The following is an 18,902-nucleotide window of genomic DNA, read 5'->3' on the forward strand; positions in this document are numbered from 1 at the left end:
TTTTGATTTATTTAGTCTTATCTCATAACTTAATTTAGTAAAATTTGATGACTTAATGTCGTAATTTAGTAAGTAGGTAAGTAGTCACTAAGTTACTTACCTTAAAAAAAATGTTATTGGATGTAAACTTTTACATTAGGAATTTAATAATTCTATACTCGAGTTTCTACCATTTTACTGAATAAATATCATCATCATCATCGGCCTAGCCTTTTCCCAACTATGTTGGGGTCGACTACCAGTCCAACCGGTTTCAGCTGAGTACCAGTGCTTTACCCAGTTATCTGGGCAACACGATACCCCTTGGTTAGACTGGCTGTCAGACTTTTCAAGCTTCTGACTACCTGTAACGACTGTCAAAGATGTAGGAATAACAGCCGGGACCCACAATTTAACGTGCCTTCCGAAACACGGAGGAACTCGTTATGACAAAGATGGTCACCCATCTAAGGACCAACCGCGTCAAGCATAGCTTAACCTGTGATCGTTTCATTTATGCGGTTATAGCTTAGCCACGAGCTCCTCCTGAATAAATAACAATGCTGAATTCATAAATTAATTCTTGATCAAATATTTACGGGAAACGTTTAAAATTCTAGCTTAATTTGAGTACAATAACGACAAATACGTATTGTATAAGTTGAGGGTATTGTCAGACGGTTTTATTAATGCCTACCGTTGCCTAAAAGTTTCGACTCGCTTTTGATTTGATTTACAAATTTCACAGCAGAATTCAGAAACACCGTTGAATAGTAACGATTGAAAGAAAAGAAAAGTGCTCATTTTTATTAAAATAATATGTTTTTAGCTTACTTATTACAATTTAATTTCTCTAAATGATTTGAGCAGTAGAAATTTAAAGGAAAATAAAACTTATTCAGTGAGTGTTTCATCTATTTTTTTAATATTATGGGTTAATTCAGAAAATGGCATTAATCCCATCTAACCCCTTTGATAAAGTTTCAGCCTATGTAGGTTAGCACCGACTATATAATTTTTCTGACGCATGGTCATTGTAAGCTATTGTGGAATTTTCGATTAGTTTGAGATTATATAGAGATGACAAGAAAAGATCAGAAAACCTCTGCTAGTAAAGTTTCTTTTTTATCCTAAGCGTTTCGTATTGGAGAGACAAGACCATTATGTCTAACAAAAGATTTAACATATGTAGGTACGTAGATAGACATAAGTAGATACTAACTGCATTTGGTTGTTAGGTTGGAAAGTGTGTCAGTGTTATATCAGGTAATTACGATCGTGACGGACGGACACGGACGAGGTGAAATAAAATTATAAGGGTCCACAGGTTTTTGGAATATCTAAAAGCAAACGAGTTATATAAAAATGGTACATATATATAGGTTGTTTTTCCTCTGGTTGTGTCGATTCTGATTTAAGGACACAGGATTAGTAATTGTCATTAGATGTTATCAAAATATGTCAAGTGAAACTTATTTTAATTTAAAAGAGATTTTAAAACTAACCGTTACTGATATGGCGTGTAAAACAATTATTATTATTTACTGGGACAAAACATGTAGCTATGTAAAACTTTGTTGTTATGGGAACAAGGCTGGCTAGTCCCTAAAAGCAATATCTTACAAAAAACCTTTAAATGAAAAGATAAGACAAAAACTATTAAACCTCATTCCCTCTGTAAAAAAGTGACGAGCAAGCGAACATTTCCAGGGCGGTAAATTAAGAAGTAAAATTCAAATTAAATATCATCCTACATTTTAGTTGAGCATGCCTCGTAAGAATTCGTCTGGTCGGTTTATTTGCATTTAAGCGTGGTTCAGAGGCAGCCAAGCTCGGCAAATTTGAATGGAGATGTATATGGCTCCTGCAGATGTTTCTTAAGCGGTGTATTGTGCTCGGGGGGCCTACCACCAACTCTTAATCTATTCTGCTGCAATTGTGTGAGCGAGATGCAGCTTTACGTTTTGTATTGCTGGTTCGTTTTCACGGCTGCATCAGTTTTACTTTAAAAGTCGTTTCGTAATGGTAGGAACACTTTCCGTCCTTCATAATTCAGAGTCTTTCGTTCCCGTAGCATGATCGTTTGAGATCTTTGCTTTAGTGGTATGCCATGAAAATGGTATAAAATCAGTCTAGTGAATTGGTTTTTAGCTGTCATTTTTCATCGCTTTGCTGCCACGTTACTTTTAGATGTTGTACCTTTTCGTCGATATATTATATATAGTTTTCTAGTTATATTATATGGAGTGTAGAGACAGAGAGTAGTTGTTACTACTTTTTATGATATATAGTTGACGTAATACAATAGTAGACCTCTAACGTGGCTAGTTATATATTATCTCCAACAACCTTATACTAAATCATTATTTCAGTCAAAAAATCCAAAAAGAAAAATCAATTCTATTCCCATTAGGTGTTGAAAACGCGTTATTTTCGTGCGTTGCGAGTCGGATCGCAATAAATTTGTGAACAGCATAATCATACAGAGCTCGGGACAAAAGCCCTAGCTTCAATTTTATCATAAAGGGCAGGCGGCCATTTACCCCGTTCTTGTTTTGAATTTTGGGACTTTTATTTGTTTGTGGTAATTACGGAGTTTTTTAGCTCACGCTCATACGGCTCACGTGTTTTCTTAATTTATTTTTTTATGTTATATCTATACATACAAAAATATATTTGTTTTATTGGCATTGCTTACTTTTATAGGTACGTACCTGTCTGGTGTTTTGCATTTTACGATAGATAGCATGCAAAATAACTTTATTATATTTAGATTTTCATAATTTTAAGGGTTAGGTACGCAAAGGGTAAAAACGAGACCCTATGTTTGTGGCTACCTTTAAATTTATTTTACCCAACCGATTTTTTCTTAAGTAAATTTTTACGTAGACAATATTATTCGTATTCAACTGTGGTATTGAAATCAAACAACTACCAAAACTATACGTCTCAGATACATCGCAAGTCTTCATCGACATACCAGATTCATGTCTTTCGCACAATTCTCGCTTCTGACTTTTTTTGGCACGTAAACGTTCGAACGCGCTGATATCGAACAAAAAGCCAAAAAAGTTCGCGTTCAAAATGTTAATCTTGGTTAAGGCGTGGCTGAATGTCGATTTTTATCAATTTTCATCGGTGATCTGAGTTATATTTATGGAGAAGGCAGGGTTGAAAAACGAGCCTTCTCCGCGAAGAATATTAAACAGGCCCGAGCCAACGTAATATGCTCAAACAAATATAGATTTTGGGAATTTCCAAGCCCTTTGTTTAAATAGGTAAAATTATCGAGATTCGCAATAGTTTGAGCCGTGAAAGTTTCCAACTATAACGAGTTCCAAACTTTTTTGATAACTTTAAGCGACAAAGTCAAAATAACGTTTAATGTGTTTTCTTTTCTTTCAATTTCGTTGCAAAGTCGTGCGTGAATATTGACCCCTATGACCCCGGTACAAACGAAAAAAATAAACAATTCCTATTAAGATGTATCTTGAGAACAGAACTACATAATTATAACGTCAGCATTATATGCTTTTAGCATGCTTTAATTTTTGTTTAATCTATTTTATCTGATCATATTTTACGCTCTCAATCAATTTGTCAGTCTTTCAATGAAAATAAATATTCCCAAAAATCTGCGTTTTATAACAGTTCGCTATATCGATACCCATTCTGTTTCCTCCAATTCCGAATATACCATGACTTGCGTTAGCATACATCAAAGTTTAATAAGACTTAACGAATTGTTAATGAATAGTCTATCTTGCGGCGCGCTCCTTCTAAATATTTTATTGGCACGTAGGGATGCGCCCTAAACGCTCCAAGGGCGCATAAAGATTGGGCTCGAGTCGAGCGTCGCATCCCGCCCGGGCTGCACCGACCTTGGGCCCTTGCCCTACTTAACACCCTTTATTTTTATCAACCGTATGCTTTTCAGGGAGCGTCGTAGTTGTGAAAAGTTGACGTAGCGAGTGTAGCTATTGACAGATTATTTTATACTCGAGATGATAATAGAGCCTTTTTCATGGGGTAGGGCTCAGGTCGGCGGGGTGCCACGCGCACCTGTCCTGGCGGCTGCGCAGCGGGCGGGGGCGCGCGGGGCGGCGGGGGCGCGGGGAGGGCGCGGGCCCCGGGGGCGGGCGCGCCCAGTCCCGCGCCGGGCGCCGCTCGGGCCGGCCGCACGTTGTCTCAGGCCGCATGAGCGCGCCGGCGTGCTAGCGCAGCGTGCGCGGGTGTGGTATGCCCGCGCGTCGCCGTTATGGCCCCTATGTTGGTGGCCTTGGCGCTGCTGGCTTTGCTGCCCGGTGAGTGTTCGCCTCGTGATCGACGCAACAGGCGTCCGCCGCGCCCCCGCGTTTGTTTACCCCTGTGGGGATCGATTGGCGTGATGGTGAGAGCTGAGGTGTTGTGTGTGATACCCTAGGAGATGAGCCGGAAAAAAGTTAAGGAGGTAACGCGGTTCGGATGCCGTCCGGAAAATCAGGTTCAAAAGTCGGTCAGGTAAACTCATTACTGAAAATTCTTGGAAAAACCAATTGGGGAAACTTTTGAAAACTATTCGTCAGCCGTAGATACAGTTTATGTTAGTAAATTTGCTGACACGTGTCATGCTCAAGTTTCTATTTCACAAGTCGACGGTCTGTATACGAGGTAATAAACCGCAAAAACTCAGGGTTTACGAGAGAATCTGTACGTAGTTACCGTGATGGTAATGATTTGGTTACCGCGGCTCGTATCCGAGGTGCCAACTTTATGGTTCTCGTCTGTAAATTTGGGGTCTGTCGGTTTTAGGACTGTTTTTCACGAGAAAACCTCTGGGAGATGTTATTTATGTAACTGTGTGTTTTACGTCCTGAAATTGATACATCACTCGTAAGGCGTCTTTTTATTTACTATTTCAGACGATCTGTTGGTTTCGGGGCGAATTTTTATGTTGGAATATTTTCTTATACTTGAGATTATAGGATGAAAGTAGAGAATTTCCTTTGAGACTGCCATAAAAATCCAGCGTGAATAAAATCACATCACACGACTAAAGTTAATTAAGTCCTAAAAAGCAGGAGTCGTCCCTGAGGCAGGTATCGCGATGAATAAATTCATGAGCACTTGGAAACTCTCCCGGGACTACAGGCCCCTGTTGACTTGCCAACAGGTTACGATCTCGCCTCTCTTTCTGCCTTATAACACGCTTAGCACCTTACAAGCCTAAAAAAGCTAAAGAAAACTTTTTCTATAACGTGACTATCTTTAATCGGGCATAAAGTTATAGTCCGTAAAGAACAAGAGTACTCCTAGTAGACTTACTTAAGCTGTCTTAAAAGATTCTCTCATATCGCGTTTTAGTGCAGAACAGCTCAGCGACATATCCCAAAGAACAAAGAGATCTTGTTTCGTAAACCAAAGATGTGTTCGACATCAGCTCAAACCGCTGTAGTTACTGTAACAGATTAAATGTACGCTTGCGAATTCCATTGAAAATTACCATTTACAGTATTAACAATGAATATAGGTGACTCTTTCACCCATGATCCCAGGTAAAGTCCTTATCGATAATCTTAAAGGGATCAAAGAACGTCGGTACAAAAGAGCGGAGTTCTTCAAACTTTACTGAATCAGTATTGCGTAATAGTTTTATCGGATATTATTCAGTTACCTAGAAGAAACTTTGTCTGCTAGTCTTATTCCGAGCTCGAAAGAAGATTAATTACAGGTTCTAAAAGAGGTCCGCAACAGAAAGTTTAGTTGCTGCGCTGGAGAGGTTTTCAGACTTTTCTAGACGCAAATAAGCTGTTGTTAAATGTACGAACTATCAGATTTCATTGTTAAAGAGAAAATTACAGATTTCAAATTAAAATTAAAGAAAAACTTAAAAAATCGAATCCAAAGAAAACCTACAAAATTGGACACTGGAAATCTCTTCCAAGACACATAACATACTTAAATTACTTTGTTTTCTAGAACACAAGACTTTAACTTATTATCAATTTATCTTCATACACTACAATAGGTACTTTCTAGAAGCTTCCGACGCACGAACTATACAGACTATACTCCGAAGCGAGGCAGTTCCACACGGCGACGGAAAAGCTTATTTCCTACACAAAACAACTATCTCCCAGGATAAGATTAACTTGTCCGTTCGAACTGAATTGACAGGAATCGATGAAGTGCGGACTTGTTCCAATCATAGAATTAGGTAACAAGGGAAACATAATTTTTAACTACTAAGATATTTCCGTTCGGTTGAAATAGTGGAAACAATTTAGTCAACTAAAAGCGGCAGAAAGAAGAGACTGAAAAGTAATTTTCATATCTATACGTCACTTGGGCTCAAGTTTTAGAAAATATTTGACAACTGCATACTACAACTAAGTATTATTTATAACATAAACTTTATATAAGTGCGGTGAAGCAGTCCAAGCAAGGCTTAATGCGGAGACCTCAATTCAATAAAAAACGCTTGCAATTAGTATAAAGATACATAATTATGTCGTCTTGAATCAAATTCTGTTTCTTTATCGTTCGTGATTAGTAAACATATATATTATAACCCTTTATTATATAACAGTAACATATCCCTTTCGTCGTCTCGACGTCCTTCCCGTAAAGGAAACTTTCAGCAAACCATGAGATGAAAAAGAAACAATACACAATAAATTACTCTGCTTATTCTGCAATGGAGATGCAACAAAACTGTAATGAACATAAACTTTATCGTAGCAAAAGAATACCTTTTTTACCGATCCAATATGCATATTCCACAAGACTGCCTGACGGACATCGGACAGGTCAAAAAGGATACACTATATTCCCCAGACCAACGATAACCAACAAAATATATTCCAACAATCAATTTACTCCATGCATACTTTAACCGCGTAATCTTTTTAAAACAATTTAATGAAATATTTAAAATGTAAAGATGACGGTAAAGATAAATGGTAGGTAATAATTAGCGGGGCTTTGTCCAAACGACGGAGAAGGAAAAAGGACGATAAAACATTTATTGAACGGTGCAAAATGTATAGATGGCGTTGTAGGTATCGGGAAAAGGTATTAGGTGACGTTCAAGGGGATTTTTGAAAGATTTTCAGCCTATTTTAGCAGGTACTTACGTAGGTACGGCTTAATACTCCTGTTATTCCTTTTTAGCTTATCCTTGTGAACTTTGTTTACGGATCATGTTAGGCTCAACGATCGTAGGCAGTATATAGATAATTAAATTAATAATATCTTATGTGGAGTTTTCCCCGGACAATAACTAGAATATAAATAAAACGTAGATTTAATCGTAGGTAAGGGAACACATGAATTTTGAACATTATATTTCATGAACGAATACTGAAAAGTTATTAGGACGATATTAAGTGTCACGCAAACCAATAATGTTGTTTTTTTTTTTAATTAACTGATTTTTCCGTAAAACTTAACGTATAGTCTTCATTTCCAAGTTATATTCCTACTTTATTTACCTACCTCCGACGCTAATAGTAAAAGTAGAATCGATCGTCGCAACGTAGCGAATTAATGACCAGAGATAAAACAAACGTATCCATAGAGTAACATGACATGTTTTTCTGCCAGGCAAAGGAAAAGATGTTAGCGAAAATGTTTGTTAGTTTTCTGTCACATTTAATTATAAAATAATCTATATTCCAGTATGTCTTTGTTAAGAACTAGAAATATTGAGAGCTAGAAGCTAAACTTCTAATACTAAAGCGCATTTTAAATTGAAGTCATTCTTAAATGTCTACTTTCCCACTTTACACCTTAAAGTGAAGGAGACGGCATCATTCTGATTAAATTAAAGAGGTTTCGGGCTAGCTTTATTAAGTAGACCTAAATGTCCAGGTTTCAAGTAGTACTTAACAGTACTTTTTCTCATAGTCCAAATCTGATGCCATTATTGATAATTAAGATGTTAAGTTCATTTTGTCTTAACTACTTATCGAAATGGTTGTTCATCTAGTAATTTTGAGTGATACTGTCAAAGTTTTACTTATGGGACAAAATATTTTATCTGAATTTACTTTTTGAAAAGAATTAAAAAAGAAAAATATACGTATGTGTAATGTTTGGGAAATATTTTATAAATTGTTAATTTCGTGCATATTGTGACAAATAGGTATTTATCGTTATGCAAATACGCTTTTGCGAATCAGTTAAACAGAGCGACGTCGCACCGAGTGGCCATTGACAAAAAAGAAAAGATTTCATAATCTGGCTATTAAGACGTTTTGGCATAAGAACAAAGGCAGTTCACCTCAAAGGAATTGAGTGCGAGAGTGCAATGCAACATGTGACAATATATCATTTCTCGCCATTACAATCGCGGGTTGTGTTCGCCAGCGTTTTGTTAAAGCGGGGCCATTTATTCCGATAGTGTTTTCACGGTCTCAACAAGAAAAGGTTATTTTATCACCTCCAGCGTACTTTATCATCGTTTATCGTCAAACTAAATGGGCGGTAACAAGTAAGTAGTGAGTTATTGCCTTATTTCTTCTGTAGCTATTTGTATCTCTTAGTGATGGTTGCGACCTCGTTTTACTGCTTTACTTGCTTTCTCACTGCAATTTCACCCAGTCTTTAAACATGTCGTTTTCGACTGTCGACCACTGATGTTAATTTCCTTACTTCCAGACTTCCGTACTTAACCTATTCAAAGTGCAAAGAATTTAACAATACCAATTGAATTCTCTCCTCACATCTCCTTCGACTAAATTTTTACTCTCTGTTTAAAAGAAAATCCATCAAGTCTCATACCATCACTAGTATCTCTCATAGAGCCAGGTTCATAACTTCAAGCTATGAACTAAAACCTCCGTAGAAGAGCAAGATAAGCGCTGTATCAGCCAGTTTAAGCTCAGCACGTCTGGAATAGTATCAAATAGATTTACAGTATTGTGTGGAGCGGTGTGTCGATCTATCATTTTCGTGCCATTACCGTCGCGAGGCCCGCAGATCGCGGACCCAGTTCCTCATAGCTCAGTGTTTCGCTGACGTCGTCATTTATATCTATAATACTGTTCCGGCTTACTCAGCCAGAAGAGTGAACGAGAGTGTATCACAATTTATCATATTCCCGTGTTGTACTGTTTTTGATAGGTAGGCTTTTTGTGTAGTCGGGTTAAACTATTCAAATGAAAAAATATTTCTTATTTTCTGTTGTCACTTCGTAGACAAGCCACATTTTCTTAAGCGCTTTCGCTGACGAAGCGCTTAAATGGATTTAACTGACCAGAACATCCGATCATGAATGTTAGTTCCATACATTGGAAGTTTCCTATTCTAGAGCTATATGTTAGCATCGCCTAAGTCCTCTGGCCTGTTAAAAAGAGACACTAAACAACATGAACTCAGTCGACTACACACATGCGTTTTAAATTCTACATCTAGTAGTAAAATTAATTACAATAAGAGCAACATAAACCAATCATGCGAATTTTATTGGTTGACAGGAGCGCGTGTGGTTCGATATTTAAAATGGTAATTTGGAGTTCGAATTGCGAACGCACTAGCAATGCAAGAATTTAAATATAAGCTTAATTATGTTATGAAAAAAAACGGGACTTATCAGTTTATTTTTTATTAAAACGTAAAATTTGACTGTGGAAATTCAATATGGTATTTATAGCGAAAAATTATGTGAACTCTAATTTGCTATAAAACAGATACATAACTTTTAAATTTGAAAATAATCACGCTTTTCGTTTACATCTGTACATATAAATGTAGCAATATCGATCAAATTAACTCAAACGTTGGGCCCTAGATACAACTACATTTTATTATAATAACTTTAAAATATTAACCAACAATTATCTATTAGTTATCCATCAATAAAACCTCATCAATTGATGAGTGTGATTGGAACAGCAACTAAACCGCAGAGCACAGCATTAACAATAACGTAATGTGTTATGTGACTGTTGATTTATTCCCCGTTGTTTTTGTTCAGGCTGCGGCCCCGAGTTAATTGGTATTGACACAGATTTATGTTTTCTGTTTTGTTAAGCATTTTTGCGGGTGTTGCCAGCTCCCAAACATATATTTTCTACCTGTGTATTAATCTAATGTGTTTTTTTTTTCTATAGCTGAAATACAGGTTTCAGATAAGTGTTAGTTAAAACAGATGTTATGTAGTGCTATAGAGGTCAAGTTAGATGAAACGCGACATCTCGTAATTAAAGTATCAATTTTCCTTTTTTTGTAAAAGCTCCTGAATAGACGACGAAAAATCCTTTTTATTTAGTTACCCTTTGACACGTTAAAAACGTAGCTAATTCAGAAATCAACCCTTTGATCTAACAAAAAGCGAAGTTACTTAATTATCCTAACAAATAATTACCATATTTATTATTTAAATTCCCCGAGATCAGAGCTTTATTTAAGCAAGGCAGCCTGGGACTTGGGATCACATTTTTGCAATCTGGCAACTTTGCGAGCTGGTTCGCGAAGTATGTTTATTGCTACGTCAGTAGATATATACATTTTAATGTGTACGCAATTAGGACCGTTGTTAATTCTGGACTGGGGAAATGATTTTAAGTATCACCATTTATCTTCTTTTTATATTTTCCGAGTAAATTACGTGATCATTATCAAAAAGTTTTTATTCCAACAGTCCTACTGTTTTCAGGTATTTTGAAAACGTAACAGTCATGGCAGACTTTTTTTATAAAGATCAAAGCCCAAGAGACTTAGAAAAATTTTAGGAAGGGAGTAGAGAAAATGAATGTAGGAAAATATACATTTCTTAGACCCTATGTGACATGGAACAGGGCGAGACCAGTAGATATTACACAGGTCACATGGTGCCTCATAATTATATAGTCAAAAGGAGAATTTATTTAAGCAAAGTAAACCCTTACTCATCAAACAGTATCGATTTCCGATACTAATATCCTTTTAATTAAGCCCTCCGCGTGCTTTGTCACGGTGTCTAACTAATGAATAATGTCCCTAAATATTCTGAATCATAATTCCTAACCCCAAAACTTTTGGAGCGAGTCAGGAGCATGACGGAAGGGTCCTGAACTAATGTTGCTTCTGCTGTTCTATTGGTTTATTGGAACATGGTGGATTCCTGCACTAACGACCCATTGTGGTCGAATGGTGTGTTGCCGCACTTAAGGGATCACCATAGTACTGATACTGTTCAATGTTTCCGTTTGAAATGTTGGTAATTTTGGGTATTAATTAGGATTGTGCGTGATTGAAGATTTTGGTGACAAATTGGTGTAAGGTTTGTATCGGTCAAGAATGAAAATTGACAAACACGTCGTCGTCAATTGTCTAAGAAGTGCTTCTTATGATCTCTTCTTCGACTGTTCCTTGGTAACCTTTTATTTGCGTTTGTCGCGCCGTTTCTTCTCCATGAATCTAACTTGAGTACCTACTTAGGATGCGGTGAAGAGCCGATGATACAGGGCGCTTTCTATTGATTTTTTTTGTGACGGGATAAAAGTGCTACCTCATAGTGCATTTTAAACAAACAAATTTTTGACAAGTTGAATTAATGTACCTATATTTGACTTTAAAACGAAACCCAAAAAGTGAAACTTCCTATAATGTTAGTTTCCATAAATGCTGGGCTCGTTCCTTGCTCAATTCGCGTCGGCATTGTCGCTGACGAGATACTCGTGTTATGTATCGAGTCGCGGCTGCCGGATTAAATGCTCGATTTAGAGGGGATCACCTCTAACGGCTCTAACACACACCTCCATATTGGCACCAATCACTCGAACATACAGCCGAGCCGAAAATTCCAGACATCGATATTTTTTTATCTGTGGTGGTTTCAACCTCTATGGTACAGAACAATTTATTTAGGTATGTATATACTGCAAAAAAGCTAATAACCTTTGTTTTTTTTAATCTACCGACGTTGTATGATAGGGATTTTAGCCTCGCGTGTTGTTTTGTTTTATTTTTTTTAATAAAAATATGTTAAAGCGGCACAGGCGAAAACAGTCGAATAAATTATGACCAGCGAAGCGTACATATCAATTAAAGTATGTATATGCAATGTGTTAAATTGAAAAATACGCGGACTTTTTCGAAAGATTTTAATTCGACGAACTGAATCATAAAAATAAATTAAAATATACAAATGTTCCTAAATTAAATATCTATTCGTTTTAAAAGGAGTATTTTATTTTGTTTTCATTTGGCTCCAAAAGATATTAATGTACATATATACCTACGTTTCTGCCTAAGCAACAATATTAAAAGTTCAACTATCTAGTTATACGCCAAAAACTAAAAAAAAATATCAGTTAAACGCTCTTTGCTATGCTCTGCACAACGCTTTCGCACGTAAAACAATAACATTCAAATACAGAACGTTTCGTTTTTAATAAAAGTTTTACGGAATCATAAACAAGCACCAATTAAACGATTTAGTTTTTAAAATCTGCACAAGTTTGGGCAACGGCAACGGGTGCGGTGCCTTTGGCAGTGTCCGAGGTTTTCGTTGTGTGAGTGGTTGTGAGAATTTCAATTAGCGCGGATTCACTTTTCACTGAGATTCGCGCCAAAATACGCTTGGCCACATTTCGACGCAATTAAGCTCGGTTAACGATACGATGCCGAAGTCCTGATACCAAAATTAAAGGAAACAAGAGGCTTATTTTTGGACCAATCGTTGAGTCATACAATATTTACTTTTGTTACCGTCGATAGCCGTGTTTTATTAACTCACTAATTAACTCTCTAACGTCAACACAGGTCTCCGAATTCGTTGCGGTTTTACAAAAATACCTTTGAAAATACATCATTATTTTTCCTAAATTCTTTTTTATTCTTATAATCGTGCAAGAAGCATTCTACATGAGCGAAGCAAGCCCGCATGCTGGCCAAAGCTAATAATTCTCGTCAGTTTTCAGTCATTACTCGACAAAGTTTTCTCTCATGTGGAAACGCCTAACCAGCTCCCGAATTGTAGACTCGGGTTTCGCAATTAACGCTGTTTTGTCCCCACAGATGTCGCCTTTGTGAAAGCCGCCAGTGACCGTAGTCTTGTTTCAATTGTCGTTGTATTTTAATTGATATTTATGGCGAATTAAGACGCTTGTTTAGTAATGTGCTTTGAATTAATTTGTTGGGCACGTTTTAATTTAGCGTTTTGTTCGAGTGCCGCGGCGCGTGACGTCGCGTTTCTCTTGTGTGTTCCGGCTTTATGGGGCAACAGCGACATTTCTTATGGATCTTAGTTTTGTAACTTTTTGCTGTATTTAGCGAACTCCTTGAGTATTCTGTGAATACTGCCTATTCGGTATTGTCTGCTTGCAATTTTCGCTGGTCATTACGAGGGTCTTCCGGTCACATTGACGTATGGTGTTTTGTTTAGAAACTTCACTATTGTCCTAATGACATCAGACAGAGTTAGGGTACAATTTTGCAATTAAGAACGCTTCAAGCAGCGTTGCTTTTAACCTGATTGTTTCAAGCAAACAATGTGATCGAATCTTGCGTTTACATCTTATTTTTCCTAGTAAATATAAAATAAGACACATGATTTGACATGAATATAAAATTGCAGAGAGTCTCATAATTGTGTGGTTACGTCACTCAAAAGGAAAAGCCCTCGTGAGATCATTTGCGTACGAGTGATCTTATAAGGGTTACATTTTTCCTTTACGAGGGCACTCATGAAGAAACGTGTAATTTACCATACAAATAAATCGTTGACCCGCATTGCTATTCAATCTTTCGCTGCTTGTAATTAATTTTACGAGGAGTCGTGTTTTCCCTTTTGGGTCGTTGCTACCTACTTTTATTTAAACTTGATACGACCTAACTTACGATATCTAAATAGTCTATTCAATAAAAATAATTGTAAACACTGTCGAGATTTTGGCTATTTAACCATAGCAATATATTTTTATCATTACTTTTAATATTTGACAAAGTTTTTGAATCCCCCTGCCACATATTTATTTTATCCACCATACTCCTAAAAGTTGGTTGTAACTTACATTTCGTGTAGCGACATTAACACCATTCCAACACAAAATACAGTTATAAAACCTCTTCGCAAACCATAGAGTAGGAGCATAATGGTCGGTCGGGCTGTCCTTGTGAAATGTATGCGGCACCGGGCATAGACAAGCTGCAGGGCATGAAGGACGGAGCGAGCGGTTAGAGCCCCGCCATTGTTACTCTGTGTACTCTATGGCTGAGCTTTATAAAAGAAACTCACTCACTTGAATTTCGAACTCGATTAAGAATTTTGTTTGAATTTACGTATGAGGCCTAGATCAAATCATGGTTTTCAAAAATAGTAGGATTATTTTGTTTTAGGATTTTGAACAGTCATTTTCCAGTACCTACGTAATTTTAATAAGCGTTATTTATTAACCTTTTACTTTTCTTTTCCACGTTTCAGTGAGAAAAGTTTCGCTGTTAGATACATAAATATTTTTTAGTATATATTAAAATATTATAACACCAAAAATGGATGTTCGATGAAGCAGACAATCGGCCTCGGCTACCTGGTGCGTTCGCTCCAACAGAAGCCAAAATTAGACCTCTTTCATATTTCCAAAAATACAGTTTAAAACAGGCAGGTTTGCATTATTTTACTGTTAATTTTATCCGAGAATTAGTAAGTCAGGAGTTTTGTTCCAAAATATTTTAGGCATTTAATACTTGTGTTGCGACTTGCGGGGGGCTTCACAAATATTTAAGTTACATGAACAAAGACACCCAGACTCAGGACAAGCATTCGCGGATCCTACGCGGGGATTGAGTGTTTTTGACATAGTTACCTCAACCAACATCTTTAATTTAAAATAAATTGTAACAAAACGAATCTTAACATTTACATTGTTGTACTCTGACCTAAGTATTCTCCATACAGCCAACAAATTCAAACTAAACACAACTAAAGTAGTTTGCAAGTGGTAAGCAGTCAGTTACAACACTAGTTAGTAAGTTGCTTGTAATATGCTGCGTTCACGTCAGCTTAGACAAATTCCCTCCTTATCTGAGGATCGCGAGACATGCAACTCGACTGGTCTGCGGAGCCCGCTTTGTTGAGAGGTTCTGATATGAATTGTTTAAGACTTAAAGTGCACTGGAATTCATTGTTGCTTTTCCGAGATATGTATTCAATGTAAATTGTTATCGTAATAGCTTTGTTGGTAATGTACTTTTAGATATGAAACGTGGCTTTTAGGTGACTGAGTTGGTGTATGAAAGTGTTAAGAGTCTCAAAAACGAATAGTTGAATTAAAGACGGGAACCTTTTAAGACTTTCAAGTATTTATAGAAGCAAGATACATTTTCACTTTCAGAAGTCCTCAAATATAGAAACTCTTTTATCATAAACAACAGCTAGAGGATAATTCTCTATTGAATGTCATCAATAATTTGCTGACTAGTCTTAAAATTGGAGTATAGATTGAAATAGTGTAAGAATCGTATAAGTTACGATCATAACGCATATTGGGAAAAAGTGAGCCGTGAAATCTTATTAGAGACGAGGTTGGCGCGTGATACCTCCGCCATATTGGATTTTTATGATAATACTCTTGTCTGAACGATGTTTAATAGAATATTGCTTCACGTAAATCACTGGGAATCATGTACCGAAGTTCAGATGCTCATTTGTTAGGCTAGAGTTTAAGTTTTAGTAGAAATAGTAAATCACGAACATTTGACTTTGGAAAGAGATAATATTTCTTCAGGTACAGATTAGAATGACGTTTGCAGTAAAATCAGTCAAGCGTGAGAGTTACTCTCGAAACAAAGGGTTCCGTTCTAATCTATACTAATATATAAAGCTGAAGAGTTTGTTTGTTTGTTTGTTTGTTTGTTTGAACGCGCTAATCTCGGGAACCACTGGTTCGATTTGAAAAATTCTTTTTGTGTTGAATAGACCATTTATCGAGGAAGGCTATAGGCTATATAACATCACGCTGCGACTAATAGGAGCGAAGATACAATGGAAAATGGGGAAAATTCTAACCACGTGGACGAAGTCGCGGGCAACAGCTAGTAGGCTAATAAAGACTAACAAATCGCTTGAGTGACAAACAAATTGTGGGTACCTTCAATGACTAAAAATTAAACTTCAACATTTTCTCTACATCCAAGAATCAACTAAGAAAAATAGTTCGTGATTATTTAACACTATATACATTTTTCTTTCTTAAGTCAGTGTAACCCACAAAACTGAACGCACAGCAATAACCTCCCCACTGTTCATTAACACGCCTGTTAGTACTTGTTAGCTTATGTTGCTTTGCCATTTACGGGGTGCTATACAATCAGACATGTGGTAAGCACTCGCATATGCTTTTAAATGGTAATGGTGCAAGAAACAAGCTAAGCTTCGTCGGCAGACACAAATTGCTGCACTAATGTCTGACACGTATGTTTCCGCTGTTAACAGCAAGTGGCCGGAGATAGCATCTAGCAATAAATGTCACAGACAACCGTGTAATGTTATGTTAATGTGTTGCCAGCGTTTTGCATCATATAATGTTGCAAATGGGAATTCGAATTTTGTTTTATGTGTGGTGGCTCTAGGTTTAAAGAGTCTTTATTCTCAATAAAAACATTACATGTCACTTACTTGAGAACAGAAAAACATAAGTAAGGTTGGGTTCGACAACATTTGGTTCAGACTAAAAACAATAAACAAGTTCCATCGAATACATTCATTTGTTAGATATTCTGATTTGAAAGTAAATATTGGCTAAGCTGAGTTTTGAATGCATTAAATGAGTGCAGGTGTCTTATGCGTGAAGGTATCTTATTGTATAGCTGTGCTCCTTCAAATGTGAGCATTTTTTTGCCGTAATTAGTTCTTATTTTTGGTAAAACCAATAAACTTGCTCGCCGAGTACTTCGCTGACTGAGTTGTTTATATTGGGTAAGTGTAATATTTGTATGGATAGTTTTGTTGAGAACTTTTCTGATAAAAATGCATATATTGTAGGTATATAATTGTTTTATAGTTATTATTTTTGTGTCTCTGTATATTTTTGTCGTTGCTGTTAAGTATGGATAGTTGAAGAGCATTTTTATCAGTTTATTTTGTGTGATTTGTAATTGTGACAGTTTTGTTTGGCTCTCGTTGGGAGATTCGAAAAGGTTCACCTAAAAATAAGGAAAAGAAAAGAGTAACACATTTTATAAGTGAATCTATGTAGTTAGCCAGCATCTTTGAATTGATCGAATTGCAAAGGGGGGAGGTGGTTGTATTGTAAAGGTTACCGTTAAAGACTTCGAGTAATACATTGTTTAAAGGGATCTTTGTAGTTAGTAAAATCTGTAACAGATTCTAAGCAAAACATATCATTCCAGTCTAAGAAATAGCACGCTTATACCACTTATCTATCAAAAACAATTTCCACATTATTCCTTCCATATTTCGCTACGTAACCTCAAGACTAATCGCAAAACTTCACAAAAAGCAGTGTTTCTTAGAATGTAAAGAAATATAAGGCAAAGGAAAAAAGCTTGTTTGTATGAATATTTCAAAGGGACCCTGTATTTTCTAAAGGTTCGTATTAAGGCCACTAGCAATTTATTTACTTTTGTATAGTAAAAAGATCCTCTCGTTGGTATCGCAGTACAGTCGTCTTATGACCCTTATTTCGGCGAGTATCTGAGAGTGTTCGATGTTTTTATGCCCTTACATAAGTATCGATTTAAAGAGTTTAGATGCGTATGTATTTTTTTGTGTTCGCCTTTTATGATATTGCGTTCACAGCCTAATGGTTGAACTCGAGGGTGGAGCATTTCAGATATTTTTTTGCATGTATATTCTGATTCTTAGAAGATTTCAAATATCATCAATTTATCTTTATTATTGTTTTCTGAGTATTTGAGAGACTGACTTAATTTGCAGTTTCAGCATTTTGTAATTATACCCAATTCCTTACGTAATAAGGTTACTTTTCGCTATGCGGAAAATATGTAGATAATTCCAAAGAATATCACTCATTAACGTTTGAATGGAGCAGATTACCAGTTCACCAATTATAAGAAAATGGCGGTCGTCTGATTATATCAAAGGCGAGGCATTAATACGTATGACAAGTCCCTAATTAGCCCTCATCCGACTTCAATGTGACCGAATAAATACCGAATGATAGTATTTGTGGAAGAGCTTTGTTGCTAGATAAATTGATTGAAGCTCATTAGGAGCTGTGGCCAGAAAAGTGTTATAATTTATGTCAAATATCATTAGTTGCTTTTCAAAGAAGATGTAGGGAAAATATTTGTCTTTTAGAGAAGGCCATAAATTTACATTTACAAGAAATTTAATTATGCCGCGGGTTTTTTTATTGCACTTGATGAATTTTGCAAGGTATTTTTGTAAAAGATACTTTTAAACTAAAACTATTCAGATTTCACCCCGGTTTAAGTAAAAAAGTGTAGCCATATCGCATTTTACTAACCCTTTGGGAAAATACAAGCAGAATGATATCAAACCCAAAAATATGAAGAGGATATAACAATGCTCGAAACAGGTGGGCAAAATGAAATCAATGACAAATTACTCGCTTACACGAGGTGAAAGGCAGAAGGGCATTGAAGGGAAAATTGGATTGTAACCTGTGAACAATTCCAACGCCAATCAATCAATGCTAATGGTTAGAAAAATATATTATGACCCCTATTTATTACAGTGTTGTAAGGTTTTGTTACAATCTCCATGTTTGATGTATTTTCTTGTTTGCCTCTATAAATCTTTGGTTTATTTCCATTGGATAGGGAGAAAAAATGTTTTATGGGAGATAAACAAGTGTTGTTTATAGGTACGTGGTCTGGAGATGAGGTTTTCTTAATAGCCCTTAGCTGCCACTTTGATGGCGGATGTAAATTCAATAAGAGGGATTGTTTTGAGATGGAAGCAGTAAACATGTAAGTTTACGAATGTAAATGCTTAAAGCTAAACTAAGGTT

The 18,902-nt window shown here is 36.4% G+C and overlaps 1 protein-coding gene across 2 annotated transcripts in view; it reads left to right on the top strand.

Annotated features, from left to right (window-relative positions):
* Positions 1-4,151: 4,151 nt before the first annotated feature.
* Positions 4,152-18,902, top strand: part of LOC113501725 (neuronal acetylcholine receptor subunit alpha-7) — an 86,384-nt gene continuing 71,633 nt past the window's right edge. For both annotated transcript variants that reach the window (XM_026882927.1, XM_026882928.1), the window contains exon 1: positions 4,152-4,283. In XM_026882927.1, the coding sequence (XP_026738728.1) occupies positions 4,238-4,283 (46 nt within the window). In that variant the 5' untranslated portion in view covers positions 4,152-4,237. The remainder of the gene's footprint in view (positions 4,284-18,902) is intronic.

The sequence above is a fragment of the Trichoplusia ni genome, chromosome 16 (assembly GCF_003590095.1).
Source record: "Trichoplusia ni isolate ovarian cell line Hi5 chromosome 16, tn1, whole genome shotgun sequence".
In the NCBI taxonomy this organism is placed as follows: Eukaryota; Metazoa; Arthropoda; class Insecta; order Lepidoptera; family Noctuidae; genus Trichoplusia; species Trichoplusia ni.